The 27,385-nt window shown below is 51.8% G+C and overlaps 1 protein-coding gene across 5 annotated transcripts in view; it reads left to right on the top strand.

Annotated features, from left to right (window-relative positions):
• The window catches only part of DLG3 (discs large MAGUK scaffold protein 3), a 44,008-nt gene extending 16,869 nt beyond the window's left edge, over positions 1 to 27,139 (top strand). Inside the window, exons 5-25 of one of the 5 annotated variants that reach the window (XR_015798075.1) lie at positions 2,292 to 2,345; positions 3,195 to 3,245; positions 3,576 to 3,700; positions 3,877 to 4,046; positions 4,636 to 4,772; positions 5,189 to 5,333; positions 5,482 to 5,641; positions 7,465 to 7,621; positions 8,222 to 8,324; positions 15,696 to 15,810; positions 17,541 to 17,717; positions 18,083 to 18,158; positions 18,784 to 18,883; positions 21,681 to 21,722; positions 22,489 to 22,539; positions 22,690 to 22,791; positions 23,063 to 23,235; positions 23,663 to 23,772; positions 24,363 to 24,454; positions 24,716 to 25,271; positions 25,776 to 27,139. Coding sequence is in view for 4 of the 5 variants with exons in the window: in XM_088151608.1 (XP_088007734.1) it covers positions 2,292 to 2,345; positions 3,195 to 3,245; positions 3,576 to 3,700; positions 3,877 to 4,046; positions 4,636 to 4,772; positions 5,189 to 5,333; positions 5,482 to 5,641; positions 7,465 to 7,621; positions 8,222 to 8,324; positions 15,696 to 15,810; positions 17,541 to 17,717; positions 18,083 to 18,158; positions 18,784 to 18,883; positions 21,681 to 21,722; positions 22,489 to 22,539; positions 22,690 to 22,791; positions 23,063 to 23,235; positions 23,663 to 23,772; positions 24,363 to 24,454; positions 24,716 to 24,822 (2,247 nt within the window). In the remaining variant the exon portion in view is untranslated. Of the gene's footprint in view, positions 1 to 2,291; positions 2,346 to 3,194; positions 3,246 to 3,575; positions 3,701 to 3,876; positions 4,047 to 4,635; positions 4,773 to 5,188; positions 5,334 to 5,481; positions 5,642 to 5,672; positions 6,910 to 7,464; positions 7,622 to 7,894; positions 8,050 to 8,221; positions 8,325 to 9,276; positions 9,389 to 15,695; positions 15,811 to 17,540; positions 17,718 to 18,082; positions 18,159 to 18,783; positions 18,884 to 21,680; positions 21,723 to 22,488; positions 22,540 to 22,689; positions 22,792 to 23,062; positions 23,236 to 23,662; positions 23,773 to 24,362; positions 24,455 to 24,715 lie in introns of those variants that run through there. The other 4 variants (XM_088151608.1, XM_088151610.1, XM_088151611.1 and 1 more) reach the window with 4 other exon arrangements.
• The last annotated feature ends 246 nt before the right edge of the window (positions 27,140 to 27,385 follow it).

Below are 27,385 nucleotides of genomic sequence, written 5' to 3'. Positions count from 1 at the left end.
GTCAGTGCCGAACATGCCCATCTCCCTCAGTCTCTACTTGGAGGATTTAGTTTCTGCTCCAATGATCATCCTTACTATTCTTCTCTGATGCCCAATTTGTCAGTCTATCTGAATCTGTCTTAAAGTGTGGCACCTTTTGGAAATTTTATTGATTCAGCCTAAAATTTCATTTGTCATGTGGTGTTCTGTTTACTGTTGTTCAGCCTGTGATTGACTGTGATTCGTTCCATCTGCTTTTATTCAGGACGGCGGGAGCGGGGGCTCAAAGGGATGAAATAACTGAGTGGATGTTGCTAAGGGAGACCATCCCTCTCTTGCCACCAGCCTGCTTGGGGGTCTCACCCAGCAAAGGGCCTGAGAGGGCCCGGCCTAGATCCGGCAGTCGGAAGGCCAAGGCTCTGGGCAGCCTCCCCTTCCTCCTCGGGACTGCTCTTGCTCTGCTCCCTTGCTTCCCGTTGCCCCACAGAGAGCCTTTCAGCTCAGAGCCACCTCTGGGAACGTGTGTTTGTTTGGCTGGAAGCCCATGCTGACTGATGAGCGAGCTCTGGAGGGTCCTGAGTGCACCCTGGTGTTTTGGAGAGAGGAGCAAGAAGAGTGGGAGGCCGCGGAAAGAGGCTTGACGGGGCCACCGGGCTGGCTGCTCCCTCATAGAAAAATATCTTCCAGTGGTGGGCAAAATCCAGGCCAATTATATCCAGGCACCTCCCTCCCCTCCAGCCCGGGGTCTTCTCTGTGGATACGGACATAGCGTTTTCCCCTCGTTCCCAAGAATCCCTGGCATGCTGGCCTTCGGCTGAATCAGCCCCCTGGGCAGTCAAGCCCAGATGCCCGGCCTGGCTGGTGGCAGCTCTGCCAGAGGCTGGGGAGAGGCCTTTCCTGTGGGGCTGCCCCACGCAGCTGCCCCCCTCGGAACAAGAGCTCTCCAGGGAATGGTCAGGAGCCGGTTTGCCCACTTCAGCAGGCACCGGTGCTGGACAGCTCCCGGGTGCTTGCGAAGGGGGCGGCTTGGGGTTCCTGGGAATCCAGGGCCTTGGGGAGAGCCCTGGATCAGGGCCCCACGTGCAGGGGCCCCCACGGAGGCATGAGTCAGGATTGGAAGCAAGCAGGTGGACTCATATATTGCGCCGAAGGCAGTAAAATTAAGCAGTTAAAATAAAAACCCGGGAGTCGTTTTACTAGTTCGTGCTCCCCCCACGAAGGCACTGATGCAGCCTGCAGGATGTGGTGGGTGGGTGGCTGGGGCTGCTCAGCCACGGGGCTGCTCAGGGTCTTCAGAAAAGCCCTGTGTCAAAGGGATTTTAATTGGTACTGGGTGTGCATTTCTCCCCCCCCAGTCCCTCCCCCCCTTTTTTCTTGCAATCATTTGAAACATCATTTTAATCATGGGTGTGTGTTTTCCCAGTTTCCATTCTGATGAGCAGCAATGGCATGTTTCTTTTTACATGGATTTTGGCTTTCAGATTTTGGTTTTAAGGTGTTTTTTTATTGATATATTAATAAATGTTGACTGCAGTTGGTTTAGGTTTTGGTGGCAGTTTCCTGTCTGAATATTCCTTCTGCAAGTTCAAACTAATGGAACTGAGCAACGGCAAAAAACCCAAAAAACTGAAATTGGCATCTTGGGGTTGGAGGAGCAGTGCGGTGGTGCTGAAGACTGACTGGGAGAGCGTATTGTTCTTGTTGGTGTAGGATGGTAATAAGCCCCTTTTTAGTTTGCCAGACCTTTGATCTATTGTTTGTTGAGAATAAGATTTTTTTTCACAATTACCATAAAAACTGTTCCCAATTTATTTTGTTAATTGTACTTAGTTGTTTGATACTGTATTTTTAAAATTACCATTGAAATGTTGTTGTTATTATTATTGTTAGCTCCGGGGGGACAACTGGTGGAAAACAGAACAATGGAAATATTGCTAAGGGGGAGGGAATCTTCTCCTTCTTACTCCCTTCCCCTGGGTAAAGACAGGACCTGAGAGATCCCTGGGGAATGAAAGGACGCTGGGTCTGGGAGGGATCTCTGCCGAGGGCTAGGGAATCAGATCAATGGGGCGCTCTGAATCGGAGGAATCAGTGGCTCAGAGGTAAACCCGTTCTAGAGCTGGCAAGCTTTGGGTTGGTTAACGAACACCTGGATAGTTGGCACACCTAGGAGAAGGGAAACCGACCCTGGCTCTCCCCGCTCACGGGCTTCCTGGGACCCCTGTGCCAAGGCCCAGGACGCGGCAACGGAGAACTAGCGGAGGGCAGGCGTGCAGGAGCCGAATTAGGATTGGTGTGTTTTGTTCTTTCAGGCCAGCCCTTCTCCCATCATTGTGAACACGGACACCCTGGAGCCTGGCCTCTCCGTAAGTCTGCCTCCCCTCCTCAAGTCGCTTGCTCCAGGACGTGGCCCTTCTCTGCCACCCTTGGGTGGCATCCATTGCCTGGGGCCTAAGGAAGGGGGTCGGATTGATCAATGTGAGAGGTCCCTCTCAAGCGGGGCCTGGATGCATCCACGGGGAAGAGCCTGCTGTTTTCTCGGGGCAGGCTGCCAGAGCGTGCTCACTCGCAAACGTGGCTTTGGGCTGGGCCCCAGCGTCCTTTGCTCCAGGTCCTACCTGCCTAGAGAATGTGTGTTTCAGGGCTCATCAGACGTGTTTATTTTCCCCTGTGGGACCTGCTTCCTCACCCTTATCTCTCTGCAGCCAGTCAGCCACCCGAGGCACTCTGGGCTGTAGCATGGCTGCTAGTTAGGGATTTGTGTGGAGGGGTGTGTGGGGTGGTGGTGGAAGTTAACGTGACAACATCAGAGCTCCTGGAATAAGCCACACCAGCACGGCAGCGCACAGAGTCCTGGGTTATTTGACCAGAATTTGCTGGGGAAAGGGCGCATTTGGGCAGAATCTAATTTTAAGTGCTCATTAATCACCGTAACCCTCAAAGATGATTCAGTGACCGTTACTGCAAAAGACTTCTGATGATGTTCTGTCCAGGCTTAGCAATCTCTTTTCACCGAAACTCTCCTGCTTCACGGCCAGGACCTGCCTGATCCTGGCCACCGCAGCACATCTGCTCCGATTCGTGTGACTCAGGAGAGGTCTTGGCTGGGGTTGAGGCTGTTCTTCAGGCACCGGATTCTGTGACCCAGGAACGTGACAGTGATTTGCTCCACAGATCCTCTTTCTGAGCCCCGGAACTTTTCTCTTTCCTCCCAGGTGAATGGCAGCGACGGCATGTTCAAGTACGAGGAGATTGTCCTGGAACGGGTGAGTAGAGTCCAGCCTTTATGGCCTCGAGCACATCGGCTCTCCCTGTCCAATCACGCAAGCATGCACTTCTGGGCACAAAACGTGGCCCGCACGGAGCAGGGGACTCTCTCTTTTCTGCAGTGACCTTAGGAGATGGCACTCAGCGAGGTCTCGAGTCCTGCCCCAGCTATGGAACTGAGCAGGGCTGGGAGATCCAGCTTCACCTGCCAGGGTTGGCATCCTCACCCAAGCCTTGCCTCGTTTTCCTGCCCTCCAGTTGCTCTCCTGCTCTACGGGGGGCTGTTTCTCGTTCAGAGGGGTGGGTCTTCATGTCACGTCTCTTTCCAGGGAAACTCCGGCCTTGGCTTTAGCATTGCCGGGGGCACCGATAACCCACACATCCCTGATGACCCCGGCATTTTCATCACCAAGATCATCCCGGGTGGAGCGGCTGCCATGGATGGGCGCCTGGGGTGAGTGTTGGGTGGCACACAGATCCCCAACCCTCTCCCTGTGGGGCCAGATCGGAAATGAGATGTTTGCTTGTGGCAAGTGCTATCAGGAGGAGGAGGGCTGGGAGGTTTGCCCAGGCGGGCACGATGCTTTGAGGGCCGGCCCTTCCTCCCTCACCCTCTGGTCCCGGGCGCAGGGTCAACGACTGTGTGCTGAGGGTGAATGAGGTCGATGTCTCTGAGGTGGTGCACAGCAAGGCTGTGGAGGCCCTGAAGGAAGCGGGGCCAGTGGTGAGGCTCCTGGTCAGGCGAAGGCAGCCCCCGCCAGAGACCATCATGGAGGTGAACCTGATGAAAGGACCAAAAGGTGAGAGGCTGGATTTGGGGACCTGGCCACTTTAGCCCACGCTCATCGAGTCTCAGGGCTGGAGGTTGGGGGTCACTGAATGGGGTCTGAGCAGAGCAGGGCAGTCGGACAGCTTGGCTGCTGGGGGGCTGAAGGAGTTGCTGGTGGCCGGGAAGGGGACCTGACCAGAGCAGATGCTGTGAAGGCTCCTGGAGAAGGGCCGGATGGGAAGCTGCTGAGCAGTCCCATCATCCCAGGAAGAATCAGCTGACTGGTCTCAGCTGCGCGAAAAGGAGAAAATCATAAGGCCCTGCGGGAGTTGAAGTTGCTGGGGGGGCTGCCTCAGGCCACCACCCCAATGCCTGGGCCTTGCTTTTCACAGAGAGCCACCCCACCCAGCAGGGCTCATTCCTCCTCTGCGATTTTGGCCATTTGCAGCGGAGCTGTGGCTCCCAGAGGGCACCCACCCCTTTCTTGGCATTTGGCATTGCCTTTCTCAGCCCTCTGTCCTGTGCCAATGGCTGAGAAGCACCCATGAATCTTAAACTTGAGATTATGAGAGGGGGCACTTCCCCTCCAATGCAGCCCTGGCAATGCTCGCTTTTCCCAGGGCTGGGCTTCAGCATCGCCGGTGGCATTGGGAACCAACACATCCCAGGCGACAACAGCATTTACATCACCAAGATCATAGAAGGCGGAGCAGCCCAGAAAGACGGGCGGCTGCAGATCGGGGACCGGCTGCTTGCGGTGAGTACCCAGCGCTGCTGCCCTTATGCATTGCGGCGGGCCACGCCGTAGAGGTCACCGGTTTTGCCTCGCGGCGCTGAGCCCCGGAGGTTTCCAGCTACGAAGCGTGGCTTCCTGTTGCTTCCCTTGTTCTGGTACGATCCAGAGTTGCAGGCCCAGCCCTCCTGCAGATTGCTGGGCTGGTTGCGAGAGCTAGGAGCGGACCCTCCATCTTCTGAGGCAGCCTATCTTTGGGGGTCGCGCATTGGGACGTAATGCAGGGGAGGCTGTTGACTTTCCCAGCGGCCACAGCGGGAAACAAGGCTGGGGCAGGCAGGCTTTGGGGCTGCCTGGTGTCTTGTGTGACTGGTTCGGGCAGCCAGAGTGTACCTGTGTGCTGGTCTCTCCCCCCTCCCCTCCCCTCCCCCCCTCCGCAGGTGAACAACACCAACCTGCAAGAGGTCCGGCACGAAGAGGCAGTGGCTGCGCTGAAGAACACCTCTGATATGGTGTACCTGAAAGTGGCCAAGCCTGGCAGCTCCCACCTCAATGACCTGTACGCGCCCCCCGACTATGCCAGCAGTACGTTCCCGACCCCCCCCCGACTCCAGCTCAGCGGAGGAGCACCTGGCTCTGCAGAGGGCAGTCTGGGTGGCAGCCGAGGGGGAAGGCCGCCCTCTGGCCGAGAGCAGCAGAGGCTGAGCCTGGTCTCCCCCCCTTGTCTCCCTAGCTTTTTCTGCCTTGGCCGACAACCACATAAGCCATAATCCTGGCCTAGGCTACCTAGCAGGCATGGAGAGCAAGCCCGCCTACCCTGCTCCCCCCCAGGTCACGTCTGGCCGCTACTCACCTGTGCCCCGCCACCTGATTGGGGAGGAGGACTTCACCAGGTGAGCAGCGATGGGGGGGTCACACGGTCTTGCTGGGTTCACCAACAAATACGGCCCGCGGGGCTGCTCCCCCCCAGGGGCCACCTTCTTTTGCTGGCTTTCTCTGTTCTGCCTCTGGTGTGCAAGGGGGGGTTTCACGCTGGGACGCAGGACTCCCCCGGAGGTAAAGCAGGGAAAAGCCAGCCTTCTGCCAACGACACCCGAGGCGTTAAGCTGAAAACCCGAGGGATGGATCTGTGACCGCTGCAGTTTGAACCAGGCCCTCCTTTTGCATGGCGTTAGGAGGTATTCTGGCACACTCTTGCAGCCCCAGCAGGCAGGGAGCTAGCTGGCACTGCTCAGAGTTTGGGGGGCTGGCGAGGCAGACCCCGGGAGGATGAGTTAGCCTTCGCGCAGCCCTGCTGCCCACAAGGCACTGTGGAGGACACGCGGCCCGGCCTTTTTCTGAGCTGGAGATGGGCAGACGAGGGCTCTGTGGGCAAAGGAGAGGTCAGAGAGTGGCATCAGAGGAGCTGGTAGGGCCGAGGCATGGCCATCCCTCCTGTGGCACTAGCTGCGACTACTGTACCCAACTGTGCATCAGCGCTGGCTAGTGACCACACGAGGGCGCTAACCAGAATAAGGCAGAGGAAGGATGGCGGCCGATGCCAGATCTGAAAGCAGAGTATGGTTTGCTTGTCTGCTGGGGGTGGCAGAAATGGAGTCCATAAATGGGGAGCTCCAGGGGACTGTCCTTGGCCCACCAGATGCCCCACCCCAATCTCGAGCAGGCTGTGATTCATAGGCGGGGTAAAGGGGCCCTGTGGGTGCATTAAGGGTTTAAGCCTCCTGGGCAGGACCCTGGCAGCTGCGTGGGTGCCCCAACTCTGCTGCCAGAGGCCTCTGGGCCTGCCCTGGAGCTCTGGGCTCTGTGGGCAGCCTGGTCTTCCACAGAGCTGGCTGTGCAGGCGGTGAGTCCGCCTCCTCTGCAGGGAGGTCGGCCTAACGGCCCCTCCTGGCCGGCGGCCATAGGGAGGGGAGGGTTGAGCCCAGTTGCAGGCCAGGCCTTCCTCGCGCCAGCGGCATCTGGATCGTCTCAAGGGCTCTGTGACAGCTTCTGCTGCCCTGTGGGGAGAGCGGAGGGCGGCGCAGCGCAGATAAAGGGAGGCTGCCCGGCCCCCGCCCAGAGACACCGCCACCATGATCACGGTCAACGTCTCCTCCTCCATGTCCTGCGGGAGGCAGCCCCCCCCACAGCAGTCTGCCGGCCTGCGCCGAAGAGGGCTCAGGTATTGTGCTCCCTCATTTGCACTTTTGGCGGGGGGCGGCTCTGCGGGGCTTGTCATGGAGCTGGTCACCAATGCTGTCCTTGGTTTGGCTCCATCCTGCCCGGGGGGGGGGGGATGACCAGGCTCCTGAAGTGCAGGACCCCCCATCAAGCTAAGTTGGCCGCGGGGGGGGGGGCAGGAGGGGGCGAGCATCCAGGAGAGGAGGAAGTGGGGTGGTTGCTGCTGGGTTATGAACCAGAAGAGATCTGGTGTGTTCGCCATGGGGAAAGGCTTGGCGGGGTGGGGAGGAATGAAGTGGGATCTTCTAAAGCTCTGCTCTTGGTTGCTGGGGGCGGGGGCTCCTCTGACAGGAGCCTGAGCCTCCCAATTCGCACCCCCTCCACCCCTCTGCAGACCAGCCAAAAGCTCCCCTTACCCAGTTCGGCTACAGAATGAATGTAGGAATGCAGCTGTCACGACTTGCAGCTGTTTGAGGGGGCTGGGTTGACCCCATCGCCTTGGGACCAAGCCCCAGCTGCTCCTGTGCCCCCAACCCTCTCCTCTTCTTCTTCCCAGGGAGCCTCGAAAGATCTCCTTGCACAAAGGCTCTAGCGGCCTGGGCTTCAACATTGTGGGGGGCGAGGATGGGGAGGGCATCTTCGTCTCCTTCATCCTGGCTGGGGGACCCGCAGACCTGAGCGGGGAGCTGCGGCGTGGAGATCGGATCCTGTCGGTGAGTGTGACAGGGGCCTTCTTGGGGCAGTGGGTGCTTCTTGCCGGTCACACGGCTGCCTGCTTGTGGCCGAGTTCTCCCGGCCCTGCTGGAAGCAGCTGGCAAGGAGAGTCTTGCTCCTCTGGCCCTTCTGCCCCAGGCATTAAGGTGTTAACCCACCGGCCCACGCAGGGCTGGGCTGGGCTGGGCAGGGCAGGGCAGGGCAGGGCAAAGCACCTCACCCGACCGGTCTGGCCTGGGTTAGCCCAGCCCCGTTGGGAGGAAGCTGGCTTCCTCTTTGCCAGGGGAAAACAGTGCCGAGGCTTCCAGCGCGAGGATAAATGGATCCAGCCTGCGGGAGGCGGGTGAATCCCGGCCCTCGCCCCTTCGCTGCCCCGCAAGCAGGCCGCCCCCCCGCCCTCCAGGGACAGGGGGCTGTTTTTCGTCAGGTCAGGCGCATGCTCGCTGCGACAGCTGGGTGCCTGGCATGGGGCGCCCGGCCCGAGGACGGCGGCTGCGGGAGGGTGGGTCCGGGCGGGGAGGCTCGCCGCCAGGAGCCAGCGTGCCAGGCTGTCCGGCTTCCCCTTCCCGCTGAGCTGACGGGCGGGGTCTGTTTGCCAGGTGAACGGCGTCAACCTCCGGAATGCGACGCACGAGCAAGCGGCCGCGGCCCTGAAGCGGGCCGGGCAGACCGTCACCATCGTAGCCCAGTACAGGCCCGAAGGTAAGGTGCCGCCTGCGCCTTTCGGGCGGGCCCTCCCCGGGCGGCACGCTGGCGGCGGGGCACCCCAGCTGCTCCCGCGGGCCGGTGCCGCCGAGCGTGGCTCCGCGCTGCTCGGGCCCGGCTGCGGCCTCCGTCCCAGCGTCCTCTCCCCTCGGGGGTCCAGCAGAGAGCAGGCCGAAGGCGGACCCCACGCAGCTTTGCTCCCGTGGGCGCGGGGCCCGGCGCTGCCCTCCCGGGACTCGGCCGGTCCCCGGCCAGGCAGAGGCCAGAGGGCGGAGAGGGCCGGCGCCTCCCCCCCGGGCCGGCCAGGGCGACGGCACCAGAACGCCCAGCTGGCGATCCTGGGCTGCGGTCCTTGCCAGCGGGGCACCAGGAGCCCGGTCCTGCCGAGCCCGGCGGGGAGGCCGGGGGGCCACCTGGACGAGGCTGCCCAGCCGTAGGGCCAGCGGCGCAGGCTTTCCGCAGGCTGATGCGGCCGCCCCCCGCTGCTGCTGCTGCTGCTGCTGCTGCTGCTGCCCTGCCCACCGCGCGTCGCCCCTTCCCGCGCGTCGTGTGCATCCGTTAACGCGCGTCAGAGGTGGGGTGGGGGGAGAGCGGGTGGGGGGGCGGCGCGCTGTATGCAAATGAGGTGTCTGGCTGGGGTTACCCGGGGATTATCAGCGGCGGACAGCTAGCGATGGGACAGCGCGGCCGGCGATTGGTCGAGGAGGAGCATGACGTAGAAACCCTGGGCGGGGTGGGACGATGTTGGGCAGAAACAGCGGGGCGTGGTCTGAAGGTGGGACGGAGGCGGAGAGCTTCGGGGCGCGGGCGGCGATTGGGCCAACCTCATCGTGGGGGCGGACCAACTCTGAGAGGGGGCAGGCGGCGATTGGACGGGGCGGAGGGGTGGGCCGGCAGCGCGAGGTCCGGTTGGGCCCCGCGGGCGGAGCGGCGCGCCCATTGGTCCGAGCCCGGCGCGGGGCCGCGCCTCCTCCTTCCCGCCCGGGCGGCCGGCCGGCCGGGCTTTGTGTGCGGAGGGGGAGGCGGAGCCGCCTGCCGGGGACGCGGGCGGCGCCGGGCAGGTGAGGCGGGCGCCCGGCCGGGCTCTCCGCGGGCTCGCTCCGGCCGCGCGTCGGGGGGCCTCCGCTGGGCGGGACCGGCGCGGCCTTTCCCCGGGGCGAGGCGGCCCCCTTCGGGCCCCCCCGGGAGGCGCGCCCCGCCGCTGCTGGCCGCGCGGGGAAACGCCTGTCCCCTCCTGTGGCGGCGGCGGCGGCGGAGCGCGGGTCCATCTGCGCCGCGCCGGGCCGGGCCGGGCCGTCCCTCGGCGTCCGGGGCTCCGCGGGCTCGGCGCGCCGGGGCTGGGCGGGCTGAGCGGCGCCGGCGGGAAGGGCCGCGGCTCCGCGCGACGGGGCCCTCCTTGGCGCGCGGTTGTCGTGGCGAGCCCGGCCGGGGGACGGAGCGGAGGTGAGACCCGCGGGCCAGTAGGGCAGGACCCTGCTCGCCGACAGGAGGCCCAAGCGGGCGGCGGGCCGGAGCTCGGGCCGGGAGGCTGAGCCGCCGCGCGGCGGCGTCACCCGAGCGGGGCTCCCGCGCGGCTCCCCCCGCGGCCGAGGCAGCAGGGACCCAGCGCAGCCTCAGCGCGTCTCTCGTCGGTCCCGCGTGCGGACCGGCGGCTGCTGTTTGACCCAAACTCTAGTCGGGTTTGTGACAAGCTGGTTTTAAAATCTGGAGTCCTTTTGTGGTTTGCTTAGCAAGCTACAAATTATCGTAAATCACCGGCTTTGGTTAGTACATAACAACCATCCAAGGATTAATAATGTGAAACCGAGTCATTTTTTTTCCTGGCTGAGTGTGAAACCTGGCATTTTGCGTGTGAGCATATTACTGTTTGTGTACATAATGCTAAACCAGGAGTTAACATGGTATGTAATCTAGCGATTGAAGCAACAGAGGTGTGGACTGGCCCAAATTCCATGCCCAGGCTTGCTTCTTTTTGGAAAATGTGGCCTTGTAATAAAGGATAAAAACTATCTTTGAACAATGGTCTTACTCTGCTGGTAGTCCTCATTTAATGACCATTTGTTTAATGACCGTTCAGAGTTACGACAGCACTGGAAAAAGTAACTTACGACCAGTCCTCACACTTACAGCCATTGCAGCACTCCTGTGGTCACATGATCATGATCTGGGTGCGCGCTTAAAACAGTTGCAGCATCCCGGGGTCACGTGATCACCACTTGTGACCTTCCCAGCCGGCTTCTGGGAAGCAAATCAGTGGGGAACTGTGTGATTCACTTAACGACCACTACAAAAGTGTCGTAAAATCAGGTGCAGTCCCATGATGTCTGGCTTAATGGCTGCCCCACGTAACGATGAATTCTCAAGTCCCTATTGTGGTTGTTAAGCGAGGACTACCTGTATTAGAATCTCTTAATTTGTCACCCTTTTGCATTGGTATAAAACTGGTTTAAGTAGGACTGTCTATTCTATAACAAGATGATCTGGGCCTGCCAGAACTATAATGTGGGGAAAAAAAGACCAAATGTCAATCATGAGAAAATAATCCCCAATCCACTTTTGGGCAGTAGTTTTATTAAGTCACCTGAAGACCATTCATCTTCATGGAGGAAGCAGCACTTCAGTTGGCCTGTGCTGTAGATATATAAGCAGAGTTGTATTGCATAGAACAGGGTGGCAGAATTTATGGCTCTCCAAACAGCCCTGAACTGCTCCATTAACAGTCCCAGCTAGCATGGCTGGTAGTGAAGGATGCTGAGCATAAGTTCAATGACCACTGGATTGTACAGGTTCCCATCCCTGGCAGAGAAGGAACGCTCGATATCTTGCCCTGCAAATATGGCTGTTTTTCAAATTCCAAGGGAAATTTTTGAATGGATCAGTTTTTTGGTCACAGCTGAATGAGCGCCAGCCCGTCCAGAGCAGACAGTTATGCTCGATAGCTCTGCCTGTAGAGTATGAGGAGACATTTAGTGCCAGTGTGTGATAATCATGATAATCAAATCATGCTGCATTTTGTGCTTTATGGCTGAAACAGTACTCGCTTGGTCTTGCTGAATCTTGCAGTTATTTCAGGGAGGCTCTGACTCTGCTACTGGTGTGAAGCTGATAGACTAACCATTCTGCTTTTGGATAGAAGAGTCAGTCTCTGGTAGCCGCTTCATTCTTTGTCACTAAGGAAGGGTGTATCGGGGACAGGAGTTTCTCGTTCGGCTCACCTTCTCCCTGACTTGCTGCTCGGAGTGCTCTGTGGGGCTTGCAGCTGAAATGCTGGCAGCTAAGAAGGAAGAGAGGATTAATCCTCCTCGTCAGAAGGAGCTGAGTTAACCAGTGTGGTTAATGTGGGATGCTAGATTCCTGCTTGTCATGAGACTTCATGCGCTGTGACACCTGTAACTTGTGTGCTTTTTGATGTGAGGGCTTTGCCACATGTTACAGGTTAAGATGGCTACTAACTGGGTTTGCCATAGAAACTAACCGTATAGGAAAGTGGGACTTGGCTTACAAAAAATACAGTAATGTGTGTAAAATTATCAGTTGTGGGGGATGAAACACAAATAATAGTCTCACAAATTTGAAATCCTGAGGGGTGAAGCTGAGGCATTGAAAATCCACAAAGTAGATTCCTCCTGGCTGTGATGTAGGTAAAGCCACCATCATCCTTTTTGAACTTTTGAATTTCAGAAACGTGATACACATTTGTTTATGGAACCTTTAGATAAAGAATAGATTCGCTTCTGACCAAAAAGAAGTTACAGTGTTAGTTCTCTGCTTCTTTTCTCATAGAGCTTGCTACTCTTTCACTATGTGGTATGCTCTATCCGCCCCCCCCCCCCCCGAAGCTTTTCAGTGCCGCTGAAAGCTCCTTCTATGAGAAGAGTGTTTCCTTGCTGGCTTTTGAGGCTGGCCTGGTTTCCTCCCCACTGCTCAGTGTTGTTGTCATGAGAAGCTCATCAGAGAACGCTGTCCTCTGCCCCAGGCGCTAGGAACTAAGCGCTTGCCATCATGGCAGAAACATCCTTTCTGCTGATCCTTCTGAACAGAGCGAGGAGCCGAGCGATGGGGGCTGCTTTTAAGTAGCTGAAGGAAGTAGCTGGAGGCTGTCAGCATAGATTACAGAGCTGCTCTCAGCTCCTAGGCTGTCCTGAAATCTGTCTGTCCTGTATGGCATTTGCAAGGAGGGAGCGTGAGCGTGATCTGCTGCCGGCAGTGACCCGTTTGGTTGGAAGACTCTGGGGCTGCTGTGCTGCCAGTGAGAGGCTTATGCTAAACTTCCTTGTGGTTAATGCTGAACCAGACGCACTCTCCCCACCCCACCCCCATAGTGGCCATTTTATTTCTATTGGATTTGGAAGAGAACTTTCTGCTATGGAAAGGGTTTCATATCAATAGGCTTATATGAGCTTCAAGAATCATGCAGAGCTAGAGAGAACCTTGTCTTGGGTCTTCAGGGGATCATGCAGTCCTCCTTAAAACAGGAACAGGATGCAATCCAGTGGGGCCTCTGTCCTTCATCTTCTGAGATTAAAAGAATGACCTCTTATTTTAATCCATTTATATTCACCAGCTGTGGTTGTGGCTGGGCTATTTAAAACAGGCCTGAGGAGGGTAATTGAGACAATCCCTGCTGCTTCTCTTCTTTGTGGGCATTAATGCTGAGGGCAATGACCAAAAAGTCTTTTTCTCCAAGAGTCTGTGACGGAGGCTTAGAACCCTGCGCTGTCAGGGGGAGCTAATGATACAGGAACAAGCTCTTTGGAGCATAAATGGGGTAAGGGTATTTTCAAGCTCTGATCGTTGCCTTGTCACGGAATCGTTTGCAGCGTTGGTCAAGCCACATATATGGACACGCTCTTGTGCACGTATATATTAAATGATTTTTCTTGTATTTATGTAAATATACTGTTCCTGAAGCTGGCTTAACCAGTTCATGTTATTCCTGCATTATATATTGATACTTTGGAAAACTGGATCAGTACTGGTCACGGCTAGGGTGCTGGCTGGGATGGAAAATTCACAAGCTAATTGAGTCCTTGCCAGCTGAGCCACACATTGAATAAAATGACATGACCTTGGGTAGTTTTTCAATTAGTCTGTAGGACTGATGTGACTGAAATGAGAGCGGGGAAGAGGTTAGTTACTTGGAGGAAGCGTGGCACGTAAGAAAGCTATCGGGAAAAATCAGACTGGAATGTAGAGACACAGAATCCAGCAAATTATAAAAATAACTTTCAGCTGCACAAAATACACTGTAAAGTGCATATCTGGGGTTGAAGGAATTAAATCAGGTGTACTGTAATAAAATACAGCAGAATTGACATTGGAATAACTGGCAAAATACTTCATATTCAAGGCTGTGTTTTCAACTTACATGTTTTTTATGTTGCAGCAGTTCAGAGCTTATGGGCCATGTATGTAGAGGCCCAAAAGGGAAGATTGAATAAGTCCTACTTCTGAAGTTTCCTCGCTTTTCTTTTCAGCTGTCAAGCTTAGAGAAAGCGTGTTCAGTCTACCTGGTTTAAACTTCCAGAAGGGATTATGTGTTTCATGTTTACTAACAAAGTTGAGTGCTGAATTGGGGTTCCTTTACTACTAATATTGTTTATTAATATTAATATTGATTATATAGATTCCATTATTGACCATAAATATTTCCTTTTAATAAAGGGATTTTTTAAAAAGCAATTCAAAATATAGTGCTAGTTTTCAGTTGCTATGAACAGCAAGTAGATAGCATTAAGGGATTACAGCATACTTTATAATTTATACTTTAAATAATTGAGAAAAAACAAAACTGGTGTGTTTTACGTCACCTCAGAAACCTACAGGATATGATATTGTTAAATACAAGCTAACTCACCAGGCTTAAAATAGTTGGCTATGTTAGCAACTTTGGATCCGGATGAATAACCACTAAGGAAGAGGCAAGTGCAATGAAAACAGCATGTGGTAAAATGCTGGGAAGAGGGTGACTTCAAATTGGTCACCAGTAGCTGAGCCCTTTGTCTGAATTTGTCCCAGACTCTGGGTCTGGCATTCTGTGAAGCAGTACCTGGATAGTCTCAGATGATCTTATTCCGTTAGACAAGAAAAATGTGTTTTATTTCACTAAGTAACAGCAAAGGTTCTTGAGTTTCTGATGGCACTATTTCTGTGGAATTTAGTATATGCTGAATTTTGGAAAGCGACCAGGGTGTTTCTCTGCTATTGGAGTAAAATTACTCTTATTGGAAGTAGTGGGAAACTCTCTTAATGGCAGCGATATGGAAAGTCCACCGTTCTTGGGGACTTGATTTCTTGAAGATCTTGGGGTCTTCTGCACATCTATTTTATTAAATTAATTCAGTGTAAAAGAAAACTCTCAGAATAACCCACTTCTTCCTTATGGAGGCTCCTGTGTAATAAAGTTGTTACTGTTTAACTATAAGCCAGTAAATATAATGCACTAATATGTGCCATAGAAAAGTCATAACCTTGAAGTGAACGGGTAAACCCAAGATCATGTGTTTATATATAACCCTTTGCTTGCTGATATGTATCATATGAATGCATGCAGGTGCAGCGCATGGAAGATTGATATGGCACCATCGGTGCACATTTTTGCAATGCTTTCGGCAACAGAGCACACCTTTGTTACTGTTAATCTTATCTCCAACGGGGCCAGAGAGCCAGATGCCCTTAATGGACTCTTGAACTGGTATTTACTATAAAATGTGCCAACTCTCTTTTAAAAAATTGCATCTTTAGCCATTGAAGTATTGGTGGTCGTTGATGCTAGATGTTCATTATGAATTTTGGGAAATGCTACTTTAGTATCCTCTACTGTGCCTCCTATCAGCCACTTTTGTTGGGTCTTGTGAGTTCTGGAATTGTAAAAGGACAAAAGCCTCGGTCTATCCTCTCCATCCTTCACCTCTACAGTACCTCTTCAGCTGCCCAGATGTAAGCTCCAGCTCGTTCAGCCCGGCCTTGGCAGGGAAATTATTTCAGTGCTTTAGTGAGCTTGGCTGCTGCTTTCTACCTCTTTCCCACAGTAGTGTTTCCGAGATGGGGTAATCACACCTAGAGTGATATTCTAAATGCGGTCTGATTTTGTCCGTTAGTTGCCTCTTTAGCCTGTTTGTCATACCCCATTAAGCTATGACTTGTTCAAAAGGCCAAGCACCTTTATCTAGGTATGCAGCGTATTTGGCTCAGGACCTTGAGAAGTAATAGCACATGGATTGGGAGTTCTACAGGTGATGTGTTCGGGTGGCTCTGGCGAGGGCTGCGTCCTCGTCCATTCCGTATGAATCTGTATGCAAAGAGTCCATTGTGCTGAACTGGATGGGAACTGACCACCTCCATCCCTGCCCTCCTTTGTGCTTGCAGAGTACAGCCGCTTTGAGTCTAAGATCCATGACCTCAGAGAGCAGATGATGAATAGCAGCATGAGTTCAGGGTCTGGATCACTTCGAACAAGCGAGAAGCGGTCCCTCTATGTCCGGTAAGCATAATGACTCTTTTTTCGTGCTGAAAAGAGGACATGTTGTCTTCTTCAAATTCAATCTTTCTCTTGCTATGTTGCACCCATAGGTGACCTGTAGTTCTCTTCCCCCAGAAAAAGGTGCCTTATGGTACCACTTGTTGAGAAACTATGCATTAAAGCCTAGTTATCAGGAATCTTTATTTTTAATTTGTTTACGACAAAGTTTAGGCATTTTTCAGTCATCATAATTCTAACAGCATGTCCTCAGCATGTGATTCAGGGACTTCCAGTCTTCCTGAAACATTGCTTCCTATTTTGAGCACCATCCCAAAGGCTGCGTAGCCTCTGTCTGCCAGAGCATGGTATTGTACAGGGCTCTGGAGTGTGGGGTAGCAGCGATCTTGGTCTGTGGCGAGCTCTTGGATAACTTGTGGTTCTCAAGTCCTCAGAGTTCGCATGACCCATTCAGTCAAAAACTTGCCAACTTTTTAGTCACGTGTGTTGAGCAAACCTAGCCATGTGATTTGCTCGTGTTGTGTGAATCCTGAAATTGAGTTGAGTAAACTTGGTTTAGTTAGCCATGCATGAGTATGCTGGGCAAAAACTGCCTGTGTGGGCCAAACTCTTCTGCAAAGTACTGCCGAGTCTTCTCAATTTAGGAAGAGAGATGAGCTCTCTGTAGGGCTACTGCTTTGGCTTGCTAATTACCCTGAAGCAGCTATCTGTTTATTGCCTCGCTATTTCTCTCATATGCTGTGATACGCTGACTGATCCTATGCCTGCAAGAGGAAGGGCGTAAGCAGTAAATCTGTTGCCCCTGGAAAAGTAGTTGGCTATATCAGTCACTGAGCGTTTCTGTAATTTGGGGGAGATGTCAGCATTAGGTACTTACATGAGGTTATGTGCCAACCATGGTGAGACGTTTGCTCCAACAAGTCGGATGAATTGGCCCATTGCTCATTGTTTTTGGTGGGTGTCTCTGGAACTATCCGTCCTCCCAAACTCAGCTTGTCTTTTCAACACACACTGGCAGTGCAGCAAGGATTTCTGAGTCCATCTTGTACAGCAGATTCTTGACTGCTCCTGGGATTGAGGCAGCAGTTTGCACGTCCTTCTGCGCTTGGGAGAGGAGACTCAGCCCTTTTGGGTGGAGTAGTTTCGGGCACAATTTCACTGAAACTGATGAAATGGACAAGCTGCCGGTTGGGGTAATTACAAGGCTTGTTATGCCGGACTGGAAAGCACGATCTAGCCTCAACCAAAACATTTTGTGCAGAGCAGGAAGTGAACCCTTAAATCTGACACCGGTGCTCCTGGGGTGAGGCGCAGATCTCGCTAGCTTCCTTCCAGAAAACGCTGCGGAACGAGCCCCCTGGTGGCCACAAGAGGAACTGGCGAAACAGCGACACTCGTGGTTCTGTGCAAGGCACAGCTGTGCTGAGGGTGTGATACATGGCTGGGGGCTTACAGAGCGAATATTTGGAGCTTTTAGGTTGGCAGGACATAGAGTCACCAGGATGGACCTGGATAAAGGGGCCCACTTTCAAAGCAGTATCCCGAGTCTAAAGGAGAGGGAGTTTGGAAAAGAGAAAATAGCTGAGTAGGAAAACGTATGTGTTGCATCCACCGAAAGGTCCAAGGTCCAGAGAGGACTGGGGAAGGCTTCAGTGTGAAACTTTGCAGAATAACTGCATGTTGTGTGAGGTAGGACTGTGGCAATCCTGCTAATCTTCCTTACTCCCGAACAGGGCCCTCTTTGACTATGACCGAACTCGAGACAGCTGCTTGCCCAGTCAGGGACTCAGTTTTTCTTACGGGGACATTTTGCACGTCATCAATGCCTCCGATGATGAGTGGTGGCAGGCGAGGCTAGTGACCCCTCATGGCGAGAGTGAGCAGATTGGAGTCATACCCAGCAAGAAGAGGTGAGTGTGTGTTCTGCAGCGGCGGTTTTCCTGTGGCAGGTCTCACCTTTGGCTGGGTGGCTCTTTCCCTGAGGTGGGTTGTCAGAAGGAGCTGACAAGGAAGTGGCCGTGGCTCCTGTTTTTTGTTTCCAAGCACAATGAAGTTTCTGTTGGCAGAGAAAGTTCTGCTCATTATGGGGGGCTGTTTGGATTTTTGAGCTTCTGTTTTACCTTACACAGAAAGCCTGGTTAATTGGCTCTGTTTGTGCCAGCAATTTCTATGAGTTTCTTGAATATAGATCTTGGTGAGGCGGGGACAATGATCAGAGTGAGATCAAAGTCACGCTTAAACATAAGCATCTCTTTCTTTTTCTTGGTACTGTCAGAGTGGAAAAAAAGGAAAGGGCGCGCTTGAAAACGGTGAAGTTCCATGCTCGAACAGGGATGATAGAATCCAACCGGGTAAGTGCTGGTTGGGTGTTAATGTATGAGTGTGAGAAATAGGAAAGGGTTTTGAAGGAAAATGAAATCAGATCAGGAAGGTAAGCGTATTTCTGCAAGGTGCACTTTTGCCTCGTGCTGCTCAGGTGACGGTGGAATGGAGGGGTCTAGGTCTGTAGGTGGAGCGTGTCTAGAAGGCTGTCCGGATAGGGTCTCCTCAGGCTTCATCCAGACACGTTCTCCACGTCTGGCACAGGACAGGTTACTGATGGTTGACCCTAAATTCTCTAATGTTGGCTCAGGGGTGCCTGTAGAAGGCTGGGACTGAATTCCTGCACGGGCTGGTTGGGGGCAGAGAGAGGGCAGGGCCACTGGGGACACCTCCGTGTTGCTGTGGAAATGGTAGCTGTTAGTCATCTTCCACCATCCTTCAAAATCATTTTCCTCCACCCCTAATTTCTCTTACATTCCCGTTTACATGCAATTTCCATGATTTCATTTGCGGGGTAGCTTCCCTGACACTGATCACCGTTGTCTGTTCATTTTAATTTTTCTTGCATGCTTTAAACGCCATTGTTTTTTGTCCTTTTTGTTTTTGTCCTTTTTGTTTCCTTCCACACCCCTTGCATCTTCACCTTCTTCACAGTTGATCAAAACGAAACGTAAAAAGAGTTTCCGCCTCTCTCGAAAATTCCCCTTTTACAAGAGCAAAGAGAACTTGGCCCAGGAAAGCAGCGGACAGGAACGTAAGTAGCAGCTGCCCTGCTTGGATTCTGTCTTGGCAGCCCCAGCAGCTGCTGCGAGGGAGAAGTGGCACGCAGCTTCCTCGGGGGGTGGATTCCGCGTTGCCCTGTGGCTGGGCTCTCCAGGGGCATCAGGCTATCCGAACTATGCTCACGGGAGGCTCTGATCAGTTCTGTGAGAATGATTGTCCATTAACTTGGCTATGAGGAGAGGGGTGGCCAAACAGTTCTCTGCCTGAGGTCAAAGGGAGCTTGGAAAGTTTGCAGTAAGGAATGGCTGAGCCCTCTGGATCCAGGAGAGGCCGCCGAGTCCTCCTGACCACCTTGCTCAGGGCTGCCCAGTCTTCCTTGCCTTGCATGTATAGGTAGGTTTCCAGACTTTGCTTGCAACGTTTGTCCTTCAGTGTGGGATCTGTCAAGCCCTGGAGCACTTTACCCTTCCTGAGCATCCAGGATTTGCTCAGCAGTCCTTACTGCTGCCGTGAGCTGAAGCTTGCACAAATGACCGCCTCTGTAAGTTTCTTGGGAGAGCTTGGTTCTGTGGACATTACTGAAGGCAGCAGTGATCGCCCAGGGCCTCGGCAGCGGGCGTATCTCCTTTCCCTGCTTCGTAACATAGGGTAAATTGGTCAAAAGAAGCAAGTGTGTGCACACTCCAAAATTCATACAAAATTGCTACATTTGTGCTAGTGATGCCCTTAAAAAGTAGCAGATCTTTACATGCTATCTACATGAAGGGCAGCATTATGCTGTCATGCCATATTTTGGGAACATTGTGTTGATAAGCATTCTGCTGACTTTGCAGAGCTACCTGCCTCCACCTGAAGCCACTTTATGCTACAGTTGGTCTATCTAGCCTTGCATTTTTTTCTTGACCCCCAGCACCTTTTCAGCACTTTTCCTATTGCCTGCCATCGGATCCCTTTAATTGGAGTTGTCAGGGATTGAATTTCAGAGCTTCTCCTTGCAAAGCATATGCTGGGTCACTACGTTTTGCTGCTCTCCTTACCATTGACTAGAAAAGCAGTCAAGGATTAGGATGCGAGAAATAGCAACTCCTGTACAAGAAGTCTGATTACTGATGTGGGTTCTAGTGAGACATGGGCAGATGCCTAAGGCTTTGGGAAGAGATACTACAATAAGAGTTCAGAATAACTCAGCCTGCACTCTGTGTAGCAGACTTGATCTTTTGAGCATGACCCTTCCTTTGCTTTGTGCTCTCAGTTATGGTAATTGCATAGTAGTAACTAGAGTCTAGTGAGTTGGGAGCTTACAAATTGGCATGATCAACAAATAATCAACTACTGCTGGCAGTGGAATAGGGACCAGTGTCCATGGATTGGTGGAGAGGAGCAGAAGATACCATCTTTTGGGGGTATCTTTCTTGGGCTTTGGTGCTGGCTGCTGGGGTCTATGCTACTCTGTACAAATGACGACCTGACAGCCCCGGGGCAGCTGGTCTCAGAACAAGGGACTCAGCTTGGTGTTTCCAGACCTGGTTAGCCTAGTACAGAAGGGCACAGAACTTTGTCCTCTGCTTTCTCTCCAGATAGCTGGAGATGTCTGTCTTTGTGTCCTGTATCTGGGGTTCTTCTGGAGCAAGCTTTTGCCTCACATATATTCTAGAGATCATGCTCAAATATGAGGTTTTGGGACAGAGAGGATCTTTGGAAGTGTTGGTCATGAGCTTTAACTTCACTTGCTGTTGCAGCTCTCAGCCATTCTGCACTCCTGTCACTAATGCTATCCTGGCACTGTCTCTCTTCCCCACTCTTTCTCTTTCCTCCTCTCCTTCCTTTCTCTCCCCCCTTCCTCTCCCCCTCTGGCTGGCTGTGAATCAGGACTTCCCTGGGTTAAGTGACGATTATTATGGCGCAAAGAACCTGAGTAAGTGGAACTTTACTGCACATGATCACTTTCCATTGCTAGCATGTGTGTGACTGGGAACAAGCTCATGGTGTGCTTGGCATAGACACAGCTCACTTGAGCCCAGTCTCATTATGAGCACTTCACATGGACTGACTGCCTCCTTCCAAATGAGGAAACTCTATTAGCATGTTGCTGATTGACCTCAGGAGCCTGTTCCTGGAAAATGGCTCACAGCAGTGTGGTGAGTTGGCCAGTAGAAAGGCCAGCATCTGACTGGGGCCCTCTTACAGCCAAGTGTCAGCCAAGAAGATAAATTGGGAAGGGCACGGAGGCGGTCCTAATATCAGGAAACTCCCAGCTGATCAGACCCTGAACTCTGCTGTGTTTACACTCTGTGTGTGAACTCCTTTTCTGCCATGCTGTAGAAATGGGAACACCTCAGTTGGGCAGCCCTGTGTTTCTTTATCTTCAGTTGCATGCTTACCAACCCCTCCCTTCCCTCCTCTTCCCTTCTCTGCGGCTCTCAGGGGCAGGATTGTGCTCTCAGGGGCAAAGGGAAGCAGGCGAGGAACAGGGCTGTAGGTCTGTGCTTCAACCCTGCTTGTGCCCGAGCTTCTCTCTGTATGCCTTCTGGAGATGAATTACTGAGGGAGATAGGTTGCACACCCTGCTGGACTCTTGTCTGGGCAAGCAATCCATGAGTGCGTGTAGTTACTTCCTGAGTGGAGGTGGATCAACCGGAATTTCCTCCAAGAATGCACTGAACTACGATGCAGTGGAGGTTTAGAGCATGTGCCAGCAGTCTGTCCAACATGCCCTTGTACTCCCCTCCCCCCTCCCCCATCCCCAGTAGTTGTGGTTGTCAACATCTGGTGGCAGTCATCTCCTGTCCATCGTATGTATTAAATCAAGGATTCTTTCTTGGTTGCAGAAGGTGTGACGTCAAACACCAGTGACAGTGAAAGCAGTTCCAGTAAGTGTCTTCTATTTGTTCCAAGCTGAGTTTTCTTCTTGCTTCACTCCTAGTGCTGGAGGTCAGGTTTAGTCAGAGATGTAGTATATTGTGCAGTTCGTGGGATTATTGGTAGTTCCTTTCAGTTGGTTCCAAGCATTTGGGGTTGGAGCATAGCATAAATCAGTCAGGTAAAATGGATTCATTTCAGGTAGCAGAGACCAAGGCCTGAATACCGTGCAGTTTCATTCGGATACTGCTTTTTTTTTGTAACTTATGCCACCGTTTAGTAATACTAGAGGAATCCAGTTTACTAAAGTCCAAATGAGTAGATAAGGGACTTTGGATCAGAGGTGGAAGTTGTGTCCTATTCCCGCTGACGTAGGGCGCTCCCGAACCTGCCAATGAGTGCCTGTAATTTGATCTGCTCTTCAAACTGGGGAAGGAAAACTCTTTGAACAAGAGTGAATTATAGTTACGCTGCTGAACTATAAATCCCAGTCTCCATCATCGTTAGGCCATACTGGCTGGGCTGCTATGAACTGCATTTCCACAGACTGGAGGACTACAAGCTCCACACTCTCCTTTGTAAGGTGGCTCCTCAGAGATAGTTCTGCAAAGATAGAGCTAAAAGAAAAGTACACATGGTGGAGAGAGAAACCTTTCCTTCTCCCTGATTGCTAAAGAAAAATGAAAATGTCAGTAAGAAATTAATAGAAGTTGCCATTTGGCAGTGAGGTGTGTTGTTGTTGCTGCAAGGCCAGTTGATTCTTTCCAATTCTTTCAGAAGGACAAGAGGACACAATTCTGTCATATGAACCTGTGACACGGCAAGAAAGTAAGTTGGAAAGAAGGCTGGTCCTCCATCTCAGTTGTGGAGGACAGCTTAGATCTGAGATTGCTCCATGGTATTTTTCGTGATTGGCTTTGAACTGCACAGCTGAACAGAGACTGAAACTCCTTGTTATCTTTTTGATTGTCTTTGTAGTTCACTACGCAAGGCCAGTGATTGTTTTGGGGCCCATGAAAGACCGAGTCAACGATGACCTCATCTCAGAATTTCCACACAAGTTTGGATCCTGTGTGCCCCGTAAGTAATGGCTCCCTTGTATTTTGAGGAAGGAAGACTTAATGGACAGTTAAGCATTCAAAGGCCCTGTGCTCTGGATGTTTGTATGAGAAGAGAGTGAGTGTTCATATTTATCACTTGAATGGTCCTTTCGTGCAGGATAGTTTAAATGCCAAGCTATACAGTCAAGGTTAGCCACACCTATCGATGCGTAAGGATGCAATAGCTATGGGCCTACAGAGGAGGACACTGCTCTCTGAACAACAGAAAAAGCAAACGTATTTTCTTTCAGACACTACCAGGCCACGGCGTGAAAATGAAGTTGATGGACAAGATTACCACTTTGTGGTGTCACGGGAACAGATGGAGAAGGACATTCAGGACAGCAAATTTATCGAAGCTGGCCAGTTCAACGACAATCTCTACGGGACTAGTGTTCAGTCTGTGCGGGCAGTGGCTGAGCGGGTGAGTCCTGCACAATGTGCTGCCCGGCCATATAGCTGTAACCTGCTTGGGACTTCTGTTGTAATTCAGTTCATGGGTCCTCTGTGTTGTGTCCACAGTCAAGCCAGCAGCAGACTGTGATTTGAGCTAAAGCTTTGTGGCTTGTATAATGCCAGGAGGAGCAGCAGCATCACGTTTTGGAGCTGCTGCTCCCATTACATTCAGGAGTTAGCCACTCAACGCATACTTGGTTACTACCTTCAGAGGGTTGATCTGATTTAAATTCTAAAACGTTTTCAGTAACTGCCCACCTAGTAGGCAGATGTGTGGTGTCTCAGCCGCTTTTGGCTACAGCCCTCCTAATGAGTTTGTTGTGGGGACAATGGCAAAGCTTATTTAAAGTGCTGTGCAAAGGCTTTGTAATAACTGATGCCCTGCCCTACTCTAGGGGAAGCACTGTATCCTTGATGTGTCGGGCAATGCTATCAAAAGATTGCAGCAAGCACAACTGTACCCAATTGCGATTTTCATCAAGCCCAAATCCATCGAAGCGCTCATGTGAGTAGCACAGAGATTAGGAATTTGCTTAACCTGGATGCTACCTTGAGGGGGATGAACAGTGGGAGGGAATGCACCTGTTGAAAGAGGGGCAGCATGCCCAGGAGATCAGCAATGCAGTGACTGCCACGGGAAGGTCATGGTGGGGGGGAGGCCCTGAATATTCAGTGATGGTGGCAGGTCGTGTCCAATTTCTCTGGAGGGATTATTTAATGATGATGTGGGCACTGGAGAGTCATGTCAGTGATGGATTTCTTGCCCGCCGAGTGCATTCTTTTAAATCTACTCCGGGATGCATTCCCCTGCGCCCGGCCCTGAGAATTGCCAGTCTTGGTTTGTCTGTGGCCTCCAGTGGCTCCACACCATCCGTGGGCCATGAACTCTCTCCGAGGCCACCCCCCTTCTGCTTGTCCTCCATCGGTTGTTTCTGGTAGAGCTGAGAGGATGACATTTTTTGTGGCATTTCCCCGGCAATCCAGGAGCTCCTGATAGAGTTGAGGGAGAGTCAGATTTCAGACAGTGGCAGAAATACGCGAGCGTTTGTTTGGTCAGATGCTTTTGTCCTGAGGCTGTTTTTTCTGGGCCTTCAGGGAGATGAATCGGAGGCAAACGTATGAACAAGCCAACAAGGTCTTTGACAAAGCCATGAAGTTGGAGCAGGAGTTTGGAGAGTACTTTACAGGTGAGAATTCTGCTGGGTCATTCTTGAGCCTGTTGTGGGAACTCATCTCTGTCTATGCTGACTTTGTTGCGGGAATTGGAAGGAGCTAAGAGATTTCCGTGTACCTAAAAATGGGGAGATAATGCAAGTTCAGGTTTGCTGCTGTTGGGGGTGTGCAACTTTTAAGGAAGGTAGTTTGCCACAGTAAGTTGCCACTTGGAGGTGGGGGAAGGAAATATGACCCTTCTTCTCTAGTAAACTACTTTTGTTCTACTTCTGTAGCCATTGTACAAGGAGACTCCCTGGAAGAGATTTACAGTAAAATCAAACAGATAATAGAGGACCAGTCTGGGCATTATATCTGGATCCCATCCTCTGAGAAACTGTGATGTCCCCTCCTTCAATCAACCTGTTAGAAGATCAGCGACCCTTCCCCCAGTCCTCTGCCCCAAGAGGGGCACGAGAAGACCATCCCTGTCCCTTTTCTAGATGGTTGACAATTGCGTTTTCTAGCCCTGTTTTTCTTTTTCTTGGGACGGACCAGTCTCCTCCATCAAGTGACTGTCCCCGCCATTCCTGCATGGACTTTCCTGCTGCTCCCTTAGACATGGAGACAAACCCTATTTGAGAGTTTTGTGTGTTTTTAATTAAAAAAAAAATAATACATCAACTGTTAAAGTCAGAAAGCAAGGCAGGAGGTGGCAGATGACAACCAGCCTCAAGAACCACTAACGCAACAGACTTGGACAGTTGTTGCCCCTCTAAATATAATGGAGACTGGCAGCCTGGGGCACCTTTACCAAGAAGAAAAAGCAACAGAATGCTTTTATTTATCTAGGTACGTAATTATATATATAATATATGCTCTATATATTATATATATCTGGACTAGAGAACATGAGGGGGCTGCTGGAATGTCGTTAGCGAAAGAATTGCCGCCTTGTCTCAGCCATTGGGACAGAAACCGCTGTGGTTGGAGGTGAAATTAATGGTACTGCGTGTTTTGGGGTGCTGTTCCGTGGTTTTTCCAAAGCCAGTTGGTGCAGAAGGCTGCATTTGGAAAGAGAGAAGCCAGCACTGTGATTATGGAGTGAACGGAGGGCCCAGAACCACATAAGTTACAACAATTTATTTGAGCACGCAGAAGCAAATGGATAATGCTACATATTAACTGCACATTGTTTTATGTCACCTGATGTGTTTGCATGAGAGGTTTTTTTAAGCTGCTGTTAAACCAAAATCATGTTTGTGTTGGTGTGTTGGCTTTTCATTATTCCAAGCTTTTGATTTTAATAATGAACTGAACGGGTATACAATCCAGTTTTTTAACTTATTTTTTAAGATTGTTCCATTGTAAATAGTTTCCAGACCCAACCTCCAGACCGTGTGGAATGAGCACAGCAGCTGTTCTGTGTTGCAGTCAGGTCCCTTATAGAGACTAAACTCCATCCCACTGACTTGTTCTGGTGGAAGAACATTGAGTTCCATGCAGCGAGAAGTTGGAAGCAGCAGATGATGGGAAGAGAAGCTTGTGCCTTGGAGGGTCACTCTTTCAACCAGACAGTGGAAAATTTATGAGAGACTAATCTGGAAAGTTCTTATTCTAGCAGAATTGTGCCAAATTCTGGTTGCAACACTTGAAGCCCTTCCTGACCAAGCTAATCCTCAGACGCTCCGTGGAGAATAGCACCATCCGTCTTATTTTGTGTTTCTACATAATCCTTGTTGCAGAGATGGACCCCAGCCATTCCTTGCTGCCAACATCTCCTTGCAGTTCTTCAGGATAGCAAAGGGCAAGTGCAATTTAGAATGCGCTCTCTGTGTGGCACAGACTGTTAGTCTTCCATGGACTGCGGCCAGCTGCTAATGGGAAGCCTTGATACATGGTCATGTCAATGTGTAAACTGTAGGTGCAAAAAGATTTTTTTATTACTGAATAAGTTGGATCAGTGAGAGTTCTGGGTGGAGTTTTCAAGCATTCCTAAATCGGTACAAATCCTTGCCCGTGGGCCAACGGGGAAGATTTTCCCACTTTCTTCATCTTGCCCCACTCTCAAGTTTGAAACAGGTGATTGTACACATCTCATTTCCACCATGGCTGCTGTGGTAGGAGATCCGAGTTGTCCTAGTCCTAATCCAGTGAGTAGGACAAGGCCTTGGCTTGTAGCAGGTTGATGCTGTCCACTCCATAGCTGGTAGGTAGCTATATCATTCGTTGTGTGATTTGTGCACGGCCTTCATTGTTAAACATGGGTGAAAACTGTCATCTTGCGGAGATTCATTCTGGTAAGCGAGAAGCCATTTCCACATCAGCTGGTGTTGCAAGTGGAACTTTGGAAGTACTAGAGCTGCTGTTCACTGGTAGGATTGTGAGGATAAAGAAGAGGAAGCTGCTACCACGTCTGAGTCCCTGGCGGAAGGGATTCGGATTGGAGGCTGCCGCCTGCTTCCTCTGCTCAGCTTGTGTCGCGAGGCATGTTCCTGAGAGCTGGACTATGCACAGTAGAAACAGCTTTCGAGGTGGCTAGTCTCTGGGCTCCTATTACTTTTATTTTGTAACAGCCTGTCACCTTGTCTTCTAGGCTCATGGAGGAAAGGCCTGTGTACTCCATGGCATAGCTGAAAGTATCAATCACGACACTAGTGGGTTTACCAGTGTTTCTTCCAAGGAGACATATATTTTTAATAAATGAACATTGCAATGAACTTGTCTGCTGCTATTTTCTTGTGAAGTCCTTTACGGAGGGGTTGGCTTTGGGGGCCAAGATTACATTGCAGAGCTTCACGTGCCAGAAGTATTAATCCGTAGCTGATGCTTCTGTCACCCGCATCTCTGTGTGAGCTCAGTTAGACAGCATGCCTAACAGCCATTCATAAGTGCCTTCTCCATAGTTCTGTAATCCTCTTTTAAAGCTTTTCAAGTTGCTGGTCATCATTACAATGTAGAAGAAA

The sequence above is a fragment of the Python bivittatus genome, unplaced genomic scaffold, assembly GCF_059951505.1.
Source record: "Python bivittatus isolate LINGU-HERP-01145 unplaced genomic scaffold, Pbiv_v1 ctg000670_np1212, whole genome shotgun sequence".
In the NCBI taxonomy this organism is placed as follows: domain Eukaryota; kingdom Metazoa; phylum Chordata; class Lepidosauria; order Squamata; family Pythonidae; genus Python; species Python bivittatus.
This window is presented reverse-complemented; position numbering and strand designations above follow the sequence as displayed.